Consider the following 14,294-nt stretch of genomic DNA (forward strand, 5'->3'; position numbering starts at 1 on the left):
AGCCGCGGAGACAGGAGTAGGGCTGCAGTGAGGAGGCAGTCAGACAAGATGCTGCTGCCGGAGCCAGCACGAGAGCAGCGTAGAGGGGCGGAGAGTGTTTCCCTGAGCGAGCTAGGGGAGCCAAAGCTCCGATAGGCAGAGGGGATGAGGGGCGGGCTTAAGAACCTGGCCGCTGATAGGCCTACAGGATAGAAGTGGGCGTGACGAGAGGGTCATAACGCTCCACAGTCCTGATTGGCCGTTTTCCGGGAGGGGCGTGTACCCTCCCGAAAGAGAAACGCCCGCCCGAACCTGCCCCCCGAGAGAAAGCGCGGGCAGAATTGCCGCGCAAAAGAGGGAGAGGGGGGGGGGGGTGTAGATCTATGGGGGGCGCCATGGGGAACGCCATTAAGTATGAGGTCCTCGTCCGCCTATCCGATGTCTGAGGAGAGGGGGCGTGGCTAAGCGCTGCAGTAGGCAAGCGGAGATGAGAGGGCTGAGGGAGCAGCGTGGATTGTACCTTTCCCGATGACTTCTTGCTCCTTCCCTCTGAGGATGTACACAGGACGTCCTCCGTGGATAGGGGGGATCCTGGCTCTTTCCTCCTTCCCGCACTGACCGGTCCTGGACAGTGCAGGAGACGGTGTCGACCCCAGAATGTGGGGGAAGGTCACCGTAGTGACCAACGTCTCCCTCCCAGGCCGCTCCGAGGAGGGGGCTGGGGTGGGGAATGGGCAAGGACTGGCCACCGAGAATCACCCTGAGACACCCTAAGGTGACAGGTCCTGCCCAGCGGGTCCGAGAGTGGGCGATGTGGGGGTAGCCACATTGCTCTCTCGGTCGCTAGTGGGTTAACAGGGGACACAATGTGCCCTGTTAGCCTGAAGAGCTGTATCTGAAAAACAAAGAAGAAATGTTAACAACACACAACAGGGTTGGATCTGAGAAGATCCAGGTCTACCTCCTACAGACACTAAGCTTAAACTGGTGAGCTTGATGCCTGTAGGCGGGTGTATACTGCGGAGGAGGAGCTTTTTTCCTTTTTGCCTAGTGTCAACCTCCTAGTGACAACAGCATACACCCCATGGTCCTGTGTCCCCCAATGAAGCGATAAAGAAAGTGGTTTTATTGAGAAAATGAAAAGAGAAAATCAAACTCGTTTTGGCTAAACTTTAGCCTTCATCAGGTGTAACTTCATCCATATGTTCATTATTACGCTTAGAGAGTGCAGTTGTTTGTCTCCTCCTTTGCTTCTTTTTCTTCATTTCTTTTCTAAGGAAATCTGTCCAATAACAGTATGACCATGACGGGATTAAAGTCAGAGCAGCACAGTGCCATCCTCAGGTACTGCAGATGAACTCACAATGTTATATGAGCTGCAATACCCAAGAATGGCCACTACACAGTGAATGGCGCTGTTCCTTTCTAGCTTGTACAAAGAGTATATTTTCAGGCTGCAGCAGGGGCTGTGAACTGTGAGTATGATAACGACCAGGCCCATGCATGAGGGGGGACAGCGACTCCTATTTCAACTGAATGTGCAACGACGTACATTCAGCTGAAATGTATTGCAGAGCAGAGGCCGGCCAGGTCCCTGCACCACAATACGCACCACCAGCCAATCAGAGGCCAACAGCCGAAGTTAGCTGTGGGCCTCTGCGCCAGCTACAGAAGAGGGTGCTGTGTGTTGTGAGCGCGGGGGAAGGTGAGAAGTTTTTTTTAATGCATTAGAGAGCAACGGCAAAACGGAGAACATTATATCAGGATGGGCCCATGAGGGGGGATATTATACTAGGAAGGGGCCCATTGTACCTGTAAGGAGCCCAGTATGGGGGACATTATACCAGAAAATGGTCCAGAATGGAGGACATATCAGGTAGGGGCCCAGGATGGGGGACATTGTACCTGGAAGGAGCCCAGGTTGGGGGACATTATACCAGGGAAAGGCCCAGAATGGAGGATATTATATCAGGAAGGGGCCCAGGATGGGAGATATTAACCCCAGCAAAAGGCCCAGAATGGATAACATTACATCAGAAAAGGGCTCAGGAAGGAGGACATTAGTACAGGATGGGGGATACTATTACAATAGGTGGGCTTGGGAGGGGAAACATACATGCCTTTATAGGAGCTAGAAAGCTACAATGGCCCATACATCTGACCAACATGCAGGTGGGAGCCCACTGGACTCTAGTTACGCCCCTGGTCCCCATAGAGTCCCCTAAGTATGGTAATTATAAGAAGCCTGAAACCACAAAGTAAAGACACGTCATACAAAAGGAAAAGCTTCCAAACCCTCTACTGAACAAAGCAAACATCTTTACGTTAAAAAGTTTATTACTTATAAAGATGACTCTGTATAATCTCATATTCTAATATACAAACGACACAGAAAATAGCAATAACTTCTAAAGGGAAAACACAATCTGTGCGAGGAATCTGTGTTCTTAGATTAACAGCCGTCTCTTTTCTTAAGCAACTTAAATAATTTTTTCTCCGGCAGCGTCGCGAGCCATACACGAGGATATACACTTTACATGGACACATTTTCTGGGTGATTGATAAAATCTCTCCGCTATTGAGCTCCATACAATAACGGTTTCTGAACAATTAAAAACCTGAATTTGTAGCTAGAAATTTTATTTTGCAGAGTTCTTCCACAGGAAGAAACAACAGAAATTCATAGGTGTAGAAACGTTCGCCATTCCCTGGATTCTGCTACATTACCTGCGTTAGCTACATCTTCCCACCTTTTGTATTGAGCTCCTTTCTGTACAGACTTAAGGTCCCCAAACACCTTAGTCGGCAGCCTTCTACCCCCAGACACAGGAACGCTTGGCCGAGCAACCCAACGTTTTCTGTGAGAGGCGCTGATTAAATAATCGGTGGCAGCAGATTATCTCTCAAATGCAACAGGACGGAGGCTTCTCTCCCTGACATCACCTGAGAAAAGTCAGGAGGACGCCATAAAGATTAGACAGGCGACCGATCCCGCCGATGTCGGCAGGGTAGGTAGATTTTAGGTGTATGGGGGGGCCATTCTTAACGTCAGTCCATAGTACAGCTAGAACATCTGTCGCTAAGCTTTTAGATTTTCTTTTTTCTCATTGCACTTCAAGTTAAAAAAAAATAAAAAATCTGATTGAAGTAGGCAAGGAGCGACTACTGCGCAGAGCTGATTTACCTTCGTTTTTTATTTTTATTCCAGAAATCAATAGTACACGTGAAAATAAGCAACTTTGCAATATATCTAATCAAAGGACTCAGCTTCTTTCTCCTCCTGGACTGATCATTCACTTTCAATTTATGGGTAAAATCTGTATTCAGTGAAGACAGATTTTCCCATTACTAAGATAGAGGCGTTAGTGCTTAGAAAGTTCAATGGAGAACTGTCATTTCAGAAGAACTTACAGCAGAATGTCTGTGTCGGCCTCCAGCTCCTCCCTAGAATGTCTGTTTCTGCCTCTAGCTCCTCCCTAGAATGTCTGTCTGCCTCTAGCTCCTCCCTAGAATGTCTGTGTCTGCCTCTAGCTCCTCCCTAGAATGTCTGTGCCTGCCTCTAGCTCCTCCCTAGAATGTCTGTGCCTGCCTCTAGCTCCTCCCTAGAATGTCTGTGCCTGCCTCTAGCTCCTCCCTAGAATGTCTGTGCCTGCCTCTAGCTCCTTCCCAGAATGTCTGCCTCTAGCTCCTCCCCAAAATGCCTGTCTCAAGCTCCTCCCTAGAATGTCTGTGTCTACCTCTAGCTCCTCCCTAGAATGCCTGTGTCTGTCTCAAGCTCCTCCCCAGAATGCCTGTGTGTCTCAAGCTCCTCCCCAGAATGCCTGTCGGCCTCTAGCTCCTCCCTAGAATGTCTGTGCCTGCCTCTAGCTCCTCCCTAGAATGTCTGTGTCTGCCTCTAGCTCCTCCCCAGAATGTCTGTCTCTAGCTCCTCCCCAGAATGTCTGTGTCGGCCTCCAGCTCCTCCCTAGAATGTCTGTGTCGGCCTCCAGCTCCTCCCTAGAATGTCTATGTCTGCCTCTAGCTCTTCCATAGCATGTCTGTCTCTAGCTCCTCCCTAGAATGGCTGTGCCTGCCTCTAGCTCATCCCTAGAATGTCTGTGTCTGCCTCTAGCTCCTCCCTAGAATGGCTGTGTCTGCCTCTAGCTCCTCCATAGCATGGCTGTGTCTGCCTCTAGCTCCTCCATAGCATGGCTGTGTCTGCCTCTAGCTCCTCCCCAGAATGTCTGTGTCTGCCTCTAGCTCCTCCCCAGAATGTCTGTGTTGGCCTCTAGCTCCTCCCTAGAATGTCTATGTCTGCCTCTAGCTCTTCCATAGAATGTCTGTGTCTGCCTCTAGCTCCTCCCTAGAATGGCTGTGTCTGCCTCTAGCTCCTCCCTAGAATGTCTGTGTCTGCCTCTAGCTCCTCCCTAGAATGTCTGTGTCTGCCTCTAGCTCCTCCATAGCATGTCTGTGTCTGCCTCTAGCTCCTCCCTAGAATGTCTATGTCTGCCTCTAGCTCCTCCCTAGAATGTCTATGTCTGCCTCTAGCTCCTCCATAGCATGTCTGTGTCTGCCTCTAGCTCCTCCCTAGAATGTCTGTGTCTGCGTCTAGCTCCTCCCTAGAATGGCTGTGTCTGCCTCTAGCTCCTCCCTAGAATGGCTGTGTCTGCCTCTAGCTCCTCCCTAGAATGGCTGTGCCTGCCTCTAGCTCCTCCCTCCTTCATAGAATTTTATGAGCACCAACTGTCATCTCCTGTCTCAGTAATGGGAAAATCTGTCTTCATTGAACACAGATTTCATCCATGAATAGAGAGTGTAAGAAAAAAACAGGAAGGAGAAAAAAAGATTTCTCTGCTAAGATGAATTACAAAGCTGCTAATTTTCATGTGTACTATTGATTTAGGGAATAAAAATAAAACAGACGGTTACTCTTTACTCACTTCTGTGACAATTAATGTCATAACATGGGAGTCGGAAATAAGATTAGCTTGTACAGAGCTCCAAATCATGTTCCTCTCTTCACAAATACATTAAAGGGAAAAGCAACCCTTACGTTTATTCCCACGTCTGCTTGTCATGGTCTGAGCACGGACAGGGTGCAGGTGTCCTGACCTCAACCTGACAGCCTATAAGGCTGCTGAGTTTGGGTAATGAGACCCACAGCCGGTCAGTGAATGTAGCATTAAGAATTTTTTTTTCTCACGGGCTGACAATGTAAAAAACAAAAACCCTTATTATATTTACCTTTAAGACTTCCCGACATTTTCACATCACCAGTTGTTGGGGTTCGGAGCCACCCCCATTTGGGGTAAATAAGTATTTTTGATTACTTTTTATTGAGGTTGTTGGGAGGCAGGATGAACAGGAAAAAAAAACAGTAATTCAGGATTTTTTTTTCTTTTTTTTACGCCATTAGCAGTGCGAACAAACAGCACATTACTTCTGAAGCACAGCTTTTTATGGATGTAGCATTATTATTTAGCAATGGAAAAAAGGAGGCTTTTTTAGTTTTTTTTTTACTTAAAGGGACCCTGCCCCATTGTTTATGCATCCGATCTGTGGACACCATGGTATAGAGGGGGAGAAGCTGAGCAGAATGATGTAAAAGGTTTGTAGGAAAAGATTCAGTATAACTTGTTTTTTATTTTCTGAAATCCCAGATGGTTGCATGCATACGAGTCCGGCGGGGCTGGTCCTACGCAATACGAGTCCGGCGGGGCCGGTCCTACGCAATACGAGTCCGGCGGGGCCGGTCCTACGCAATACGAGTCCGGCGGGGCCGGTCCTACGCAATACGAGTCCGGCGGGGCCAGTCCTACGCAATACGAGTCCGGCGGGCAGTCCTACTTAATGAATAACAGCTATCTACAGTATGCATGCAGTCATAAAGGAAAGACTGTCAATCACTAGTAAGACCGCCCACTGGACTCCTATATACACACAAACACCAGGGATTTTAAAGAAGTTGTCCACTACTTTATTTCCTCCCCCCAATGTATCCCCCCGGGGCCCCTAAGACGTATTGTAAATACCTTCTGTTGCTGCTAATGCCTGTGAGCGGCGCTATCGGTGGCCGCTCAGAGGCATGATGTGACCACGCGCTGACGTCACGACAAGTGAGGCGTGACTCAGCGCTGGGGGTCCCCGTGGTGGCTGCTGGGTTGTGGGCGGGGTTATCCCCCGCGTCACACCCAGCATCCACCGCGCGCTTTCCCAATGAATGGGGAAAGCCAGAGCGCGCGGTAGAAGCCGGGTGTGACGAGGGGGGGGTAACCCCGCCCACAGCCTGGCATCCACCGTGGAACCAGGAAGACAGAGACCCCCGGCTGCTGCCAGCACTTGTCGTGACGTCAGAGCCAGCTGCAGCTGGGGGTCACGTGATGCCTGTGAGTAGCCACCGATAGCGCCGCTCACAGGCAGTATCTGCAACACAAGGTATTTACAAGAAGTCTTAGGGGCCCCGGGGGGATCAATGGGGGGGGGGGGGGGATATAAAGTAGTGAACAACCCCTTTAATGAAGAAAATACAAGTCATCAAGTCATACTGAAACTTTTCAAATATCTATCTCCTCCTGCTCTATAACATCCTGCCTGCAGATCAGATCCCATTTTCACCATGACATGTTCCCTTTAACATCCCATTAAGGGTTTGAAGCAATCGTTTGGTTGCTGGTATAATTCACTACTTCTATACTGAAGTGATCATGTCTATTATTGTAAACATGCCTTTGGCAAGGTTTAATAGGAGTGCAAAGATGGCAGACATAGGGTGCTTCAACTTATCATGGAAATCTATTGCCATCCCACAATCAGATTGAAGGGGAGTGTGAGGAGGGACAGAGGAAGTCCTCTTTGTCTAACCGCTTAGATGCCACTGTCACTATTAACCACAGTATCTGAGGGGTTAAAAAGCCAGGATGGGACGTATCTCCAATACTGGCCGCTGTAGCAGTCAGTAACCTACAGCTGACACTCACTGGTAACGGTGCAGCTCCTGTGCTGTACATTTATGGCGCTGTGAGCTGGTGTTGGAAATAATCACTGATGTAACCCATAGGATATCCAATCTAAACAATTACTCTTATCAGATGCACTGCAGGAAGCTTTAGGGTCCGGCACTTTGTGTGTCGTTATATAGTGTCCTTGCAAAGAAATGAGGTGAATGAAATAAATACATGACCTGTATAGCTGGGACTGATCTAGGAGGCCTCCTCTATGACATCCATATGCCCTAATCAAAACATTTCCTTTAAGAAGCAGCAGGCTGAAGCTGCTGGTTAATAGGCTTTACCTATGAACTTTAAAGTGGTGGTCTGATCTTCCGGTGAAAGTCTGCAGTCACTTTATGTGTATGCAGACTACCGAGTCCTTGCAGTGTGCGGGCCATGCGCTATCAGATTTCTCCAGTTGCCAGCGACAGCAGGCGGTTATGTGATAGCAAATATGTGATTTGCATACACGTGGTCACATGCTGACTAGACGTGTGTAGCCTCTCTCCTACAGGTGAATTGAGCAAGGCTGAGCACATCTAGTTGGAATGTGGCTGGAAATATGCAAGTCGTATACTTGTGGTCACTTGCTGGCGCCAGACATTCCTGACAGTATGTGGAGCGCTCGCTGTAAAGATTGAGAAGTCTGCAGTCACATAGTGCAACACCAGAAGACAGGAAAACCACCTTTAACAAGCATGTAAGTTTGTAACCAAAGTATCTCCGCATTTATAAGGAAGTCTCCATCTTGAGATCTTTAAGCATTGCTTGCAATTAGGTAAAAAGAGCAGAAGTCCGGATCAGAGTTCCCTCAGCTATCGCTGTATTATCATCAGAGACCCCATAACTCCTGTAATGAATATTAGCTGTACTTTAGTCAGCAAACGGGAATGAATCCATCAGCAAAAGATGCACAACGGAGGAAAATAAATAAATAAGAAAAAGCGGAGGTGAGCAGGCCGGGGGTGTAAGAACTGAAATGAAATCAGGAAACTTAAAAGTGGTTAAAAAAAAAAAATGCTATAGATTAGTAATAATTAATCCGTGGTGAAGGCAAGTAACTATTAGCTTTGAGTTCTCTGCGTCACTCCGGGGACGGCATCGCCACATATGAGCGTGACTGTGCCATCAAACAAATCCTCCATGCTGACGGCCACGAGTTCTGTGCCAGCGGATTGGCTGTTCTGCGAGTCTGGTAAAGCCACAATCACCTGAGAACCGGCCAGTTGCGACTCGTCTAAGGTGATTACTTGCTCTCCTGCGGCTACTTGATCCTCCGTCTGGATAACCTGCAGCAGGCAGACAGCGAGCGGTTACTTATAGTGCAAACACTCCCGTGTAACGGATCCCATTACTCATTGTATAAAGAGGAAAAATAATATAAAATAAGTACCTGCACAACTTGTGTATTTACGGCCTGAGCTTCCGCCAGTACAATGTCAGGATGGTCTGTTTCATAGTGTTTCTCTAGCTGAGTCTGAGACGTGAAGAGCTCCCCGCAGAGGTCGCAACCAAATGTGTTCTCCGTCTCATTAAAGTGGTCGGTGGATACATGATGCTGCAGCGCACCCGGGAACTGGAAACACTCGCTGCAGTAAAGACACTGGAATGGCTGGGTCCCTGATAAGGAGAAGGATTATTAGAAATAGATAGAAAATCTGCTGGATTTATAATCTCTCTGCCCTGATTTAAACCCTCGCCCCCACACTTCTGTTTTGTTTTTGTTTTTTAACTACAAGAGCCATATATTCTTTTTATTCTTCCATCAATATAACTGTACCAGGGTATACAAGTTCTTTCTATGGGTCAGCACAGTTATGGTCCAGCAAATCTGTTTGATCACATCTGTAATGTACTATTACCGATAGAAGCTGGAAGCGAAACGCGCGTCGGGGTGAGGGGACGCAGACCCAAGCACTTTCCAACATTCCAAAGGATTCCTCACTTCACAGCTATTTGACTTTCTGGTACACTGGATGTATGTTGGTCTTTTTAGATATGATAAGATCCTAGACGATGTATTTCACGATTGTTAGGTATCAAACATAATAGTTGGGTTGGCTACATGCTTACCCATTACTCCAATAATTTACCTGCAATTTAAGGGATTTATTTATACGGAGCTGTATTGATATACTGTGTATTGGATTGTCCTATATTGTTATTGCTAGATACCTGCCGGATACACAGTTGATTTGCACCCTCTTGTGGTTATTTATATTATGACATCACTAATGTAAATTCCTTATGCTGGTAGGAGATATAGATTCAGATTGTTTTGTAAGAGAGAATCCTTTATATATATTTTTAGAGGGTTTAGCCTCCCCTAATACAGCATTCTGCTTTTTACAGTTGATATTTTTAATTTTGCTTCAATAAATTTCATTGTTTTTAATTGATGATCGCTTAGTTTCTCAGTTTTTATTTTTCGCTGAGGTTTGTTGTAGTGTATGGAGATTAAAGGGAATCTGTCCGCAGGTTTTTTGCTTTGTAATCTGAGCACAGCATGATGTAGGGACCGAGACCCTGATTCCAGCGGTGTGTCACTTATTAGGCTGTGTTGCTGTTTCAATAAAATCAAGTGTTTTATCAAAAGGAGATTATCACTACAGGACTAGGTTTCTCGTGTCTCCTGGTCTAGCCACACCCCCCACCACTGATTGGCAGCTTTCTGTCAAAATACAGTGTACACAGGAAGCGGCCAATCAGTGTTGTGGGTGGGGTTATACACAACTCTGCATTAGAGAAAACAGTGATTCTATGAAAATGACAGCATTCAGCCCAGCAAGTGACAAATTGCTGGAATCAGGGTCTCTACCCATACATCAGGCAGTTCTCAGATTACATAGCAAAAAACACTGACAGGGATAGGGGCAACATCACCATATCTTATCAGAAGGTTAGGGTGACCAATAATGATGATGTGACGACAGTATTATCCCTTCTCAATTCTGCAGTATTAAATGGACAAGTAAGGGATTTTGGACTTGTTTCTTCCTATTCTTGGATATTTTCCCAGCGCTTAGGTTTCCTCCATACATGAAGCGCTCACATAGCCACTTACCTGAGTGCTTGCACTTGATATGCACTTGCAATGCAGCCGATGATGGGTAAATCTGCAGACATTTCTCACATTCATAAGGCTTGTTATCTGAAAAGGGACAGGGTGCCAAAGACTTCAGGTTACCCTAATTCTGTAAGTACGACATGTCACTGGAGTTCTCGTTATCGTATGTCTGCACTAGTTAACGCCTGTATTGCCCATTTAAGAAGAAGAGTGGTGCATGTTTTCTTACAAATCAACATTGTTCTGTTCCTCTGTTAGTCTGCCTGGAAATGCATGAGCTAACCATTACTATTATCATACCCCCGACCATAGGGTGTGTTCTTCTTAATTGGACAGTGTCTGAGTACAAGGACACTGCACTGACACGGAGAATGGTAGATCCAGGTTGTCAGACTATTCATGCATTTCCAGGAACAATAACAGAGATATGGTACATGATGTGTTCTCATTTGTCGCTTAGCTGATTATATTGGCATAAGCTCATGTTATAACCTAGAATGACATGTTCCTTACCGCTCTCGCAAGGATGTTCGTTCTTCGTGTGCTTCTGCAGAGTAGACGGGTTGGTAAAGCCTTGCTCGCAGAAGCTGCACTGAACGGACGAGAACTTGGAAGAGCGATGGTTCTGCGCAGCAAACAGATCTGGATGATGGGTGCGGTTGTGGTACCACAGGCCGGACAGTTGCTGTGAAAATGAAGGTGATGGCATTACAGGAGAGAACCTGGTTACAGTGGCAGGCATCCGGCGAGAGTCTCGGATCACTGACCTGGTACGCTTTGTCACAGATCTCACAGTTGTACGGTTTTCCTCCCACGTGGGTGACTATGTGGCGCTCTAGTAGAGAAGGGGCACTGAAAATCTTTTCGCAGGATGGGCAGGGGTGGTATTCCTTGGAATGGACTATCTGGATGTGCTGTCTGTTCTCTTCTAACGTAGGGAAACTCATTCTGCATTTCTGACAATCGTACGGATCTTCAATGTCTGAAAAGATCCATTTATGTAACAAATGTCAAAATACAAGACAGGTTGTACAATAATGGCAAGAGAAGACTACAAATCATAATGTTTTAACAAAAGTTCAAAGAAACAGCAGATTAAAACCCATCTTAAAAATACTGAACTGAGCAAGAGGAATCATAAAAGCGCACTCCAGTTGTTTTTTTTCAGCGTTGGAGTGGCGCTTTAAGTGTAAGCCCCCTGCCCTCAGTCATATGCTCAGCCTCTGGCGTCTTCCCCGGTTTTCAGCACCATTCCGGTCCCGTGGCGCCATCCAACTGGAGGTCAGAAGCTCCGCTCACAAGCTCTCAATACAAGTCTATGAGAGCCAGAACGAGGCCAGAACCAGGATCTCATAGACTTGTATTGAAAAGTGACCTCCGCACCGCTCCATTAAACACTGGAGTCCGTCAGGAGGTCACTTTTCACAGCAGGCGGACTGGAGTGGCAGGGAAACTGATGAAGGTGAGTATATGACAGGGGAATTACATTTAAACCACCACTCCAGCGGTGCTTTAAAGGAAACCTGACAGCGGGTACATGCTGCCTGATCAACGGGCACCATGTATCAGATACTGGCTGCGTGATTTTATCTATGTATGTTGCATTATTTAAGAGAAAAACCTACTTTAATAGCCGGCTGGGAACCAAACTGCACAGGTGACCAGTGGGAAAGGCCAGTCCCTGTGGCTTTTCCCCGCCGCTGTCACAGGTCTCCTCCTATACACGCACAGGGAGAGACCTGTCACTCAAGGAGAGGGGGCGAGGAGAAGCCGCTGTCTTTCAGACTAGTCTACAGCACAGGTCTGTACGTGGCGGCTTTTAAAAACCATTAGTAAATGCATTACACATAGCCGGCAGAAGGACCTCCTACTGACCGGCTGGGGTAAATATGAGAATCATATAAGACACACTTTAGAGGCTTTTAGGAAATATTTTTAAAGTCGCAAATTCCTTTCATGTTAAGGAAAATCTAAAGCCAGGCAATAATGCATCTAAACTAATGAGGGGCGTTCCCAAATTCATGTAATGAATGAATGAAGCTTACTATGGAAGGTCCGTAGGTGTATACTAAGCCCATTGGCTTGGCTGAATCCTTTCCCGCATTCACGACAGACGTACGGCTTGTCTCCTGTGTGTGTTCTCACGTGTCTAGTCAGCTCGATAGATTGTGCAAATACGGCATCGCAATACTGGCAGACGTACATTTTACCTGGGGTGGAAGGACAGAGCGATGTTAGAAGACAGACAAGTGCTCTTTTATTCATAGGCAGCAGCGCCACCTTGTGGTAAATCTGAGTAATTGCAGTAATCCGTTCACTCACACAGCACTGCTCTCCAGCTACACTACAACTCCCAGCATACCTGAACAGCCACAGAAGAGGTCGTATGTACCTGTAAACAGACTGGCCAGTATCATACCTTCAGAATGCTTCTTCTTGGTGTGGTAGGACAGCGCGGCAGCCTGGGTGAATGTCATGTGACAGTGCTTGCACACAAAAGGGCGCTCTCCCGTGTGCAGCCGCTGATGATTCTTCAGAGTGGAGTTTGCAGCAAACTTGGCGCCACAATCCTCACAGGAGAATGGCTTCTCGTCAAAATGCTCTGTCCGTTTATGGTACTGAAGCCCTGAGGAACAGCAGGTTACCATTTACTGAACATCACTGTTTAGCGAATTAGGCAGTGTATTTTCAATTATACTGAACAGGGATTGCAGCACTTAATGAGGACAAGACTGGCCCGTGGGCTGCAGTCTGAAGAAACACAGCTCCCAAGACCTGTGTCTCGACTGTCAGAGGAGCAAGATCGTAAACACACAAACGTCAGTGAGCTGATGAGAAGGGCTGTGACATGAGAAGAAATAAATCTCCTTGCTGACTGACTGCACAATGATGGCTGAGGCTGGGAAAAATAAAAAAATACTTTGTGTTCTGTCAGCGAGAAGATTTATTTCTGTTCTTGTCACAGCCCTGCTCCGCTAGCTCACTGGTATGTGTGGTTATGATACAGCTCCTCTGTCATATGAGACACAGGTCTTGGGAGAAGTGCTTCTTCTGACAGCAGCCAGTCCTGACACATGACAGACAGGCTGCCATTTGAATTACATGATGGGGGCCATCTTATCACACTCTTTGTGAACCCCTTTAAGGGTCAGTCACTTGAACACTCGACACAGCTAAAGCCTCATTCCAATGGGTGTTTTCCAGTTGTATGTGAAACAAATGAACAGAGTTTCAGTAGTGCGCCGATCAGATTTTCATCTATTTTTAACATTTGCTTTTGCACGTATGCAAAAAATAAAAAAATTAAATTTAAGCTCCTCCTACACTGTGTTCCAAATTATTATGCAAATATTTTCTCAGATTTTCCCAAATTACCTATATGAATTGCAGACATTGTAATTCTCCAGTCAAATAACTATTAGAGTACAATTGAAAGGTTTTTGTACAAACTGCCTATGATAACAGTATATTTTTAAAAAAATAAAAAACTCAAACTGCACTCAAAATGCATGTTCCAAATTATTATGCACAGCAGAGTTTTCAACCTTTTCATTTTAATAAAGAACAAAAAAAGGTCATTTTTGAAATTATAAGCATTAGCAGGTTATTACAAACTGAAATCAAACAGTTTTCAACTCAAAACTTTATTCTAGGTGATGTTACATTTGCACAGAGGACCCCTTGTTCGAAAGGAGCTTCTGAACTCTCTCGTCCATTGAATTTGTCAGGTTTTGGATGGTTTCTGCTTCAATTGTTTTGCATGAGGACAGAATACCCTCCCAGAGCTGTTGCTTAGATGTGAACTGCCTCCCGCCATCATAGACACTCCTTTTGATGATGCTCCAGAGGTTCTCAATGGGGTTGAGGTCAGGGGAGCATGGGTGCCACACCATAAGTTTGTCCCCTTTTATGCCCATAGCAGCCAGAGATGCAGATGTGTTATGTGCAGCATGAGACGGGGCATTATCATGCATGAAAATGATCTCGATGGTCCAGATGGATGGAGTGGAGGATGGCTGGTTGATGGACACCCCATGCAAACACGGCTACGGCGCTAACAAGGAGGAGGTGGAGTAATGTTTTGGGCTGAAATCATGGGGAGAGAGATTGTCGGCCCTTTTAGGATCCCTGAAGGGGTAAAGATGAACTCCATAATGTATGTTGAGTTTCTCAAACAGCACTTCCTTCCATGGTTCAAGAAGAAGAACCGTGCATTCCGCAGCAAGATCATTTCATGCATGATAATGCCCCGACTCATGCTGCACATAACACATCTGCAT

The 14,294-nt window shown here is 46.4% G+C and overlaps 1 protein-coding gene across 1 annotated transcript in view; it reads right to left on the reverse strand.

The window, feature by feature from the left end:
• Nucleotides 1-6,468: 6,468 nt before the first annotated feature.
• ZBTB40 (zinc finger and BTB domain containing 40) overlaps nucleotides 6,469-14,294 on the reverse strand; it is a 32,375-nt gene continuing 24,549 nt past the window's right edge. The window contains exons 12-18 of the mRNA XM_073656808.1: nucleotides 12,434-12,640; nucleotides 12,060-12,224; nucleotides 10,782-10,996; nucleotides 10,528-10,699; nucleotides 10,012-10,098; nucleotides 8,341-8,567; nucleotides 6,469-8,236 (exon numbers count right to left, since the gene is read on the reverse strand). Coding sequence (XP_073512909.1) covers nucleotides 8,012-8,236; nucleotides 8,341-8,567; nucleotides 10,012-10,098; nucleotides 10,528-10,699; nucleotides 10,782-10,996; nucleotides 12,060-12,224; nucleotides 12,434-12,640 — 1,298 coding nt within the window. The 3' untranslated portion in view covers nucleotides 6,469-8,011. The remainder of the gene's footprint in view (nucleotides 8,237-8,340; nucleotides 8,568-10,011; nucleotides 10,099-10,527; nucleotides 10,700-10,781; nucleotides 10,997-12,059; nucleotides 12,225-12,433; nucleotides 12,641-14,294) is intronic.

The sequence above is a fragment of the Phyllobates terribilis genome, unplaced genomic scaffold (assembly GCF_046119375.1).
Source record: "Phyllobates terribilis strain yellow unplaced genomic scaffold, ASM4611937v1 Scaffold_12__6_contigs__length_324123572, whole genome shotgun sequence".
Taxonomy (NCBI): domain Eukaryota; kingdom Metazoa; phylum Chordata; class Amphibia; order Anura; family Dendrobatidae; genus Phyllobates; species Phyllobates terribilis.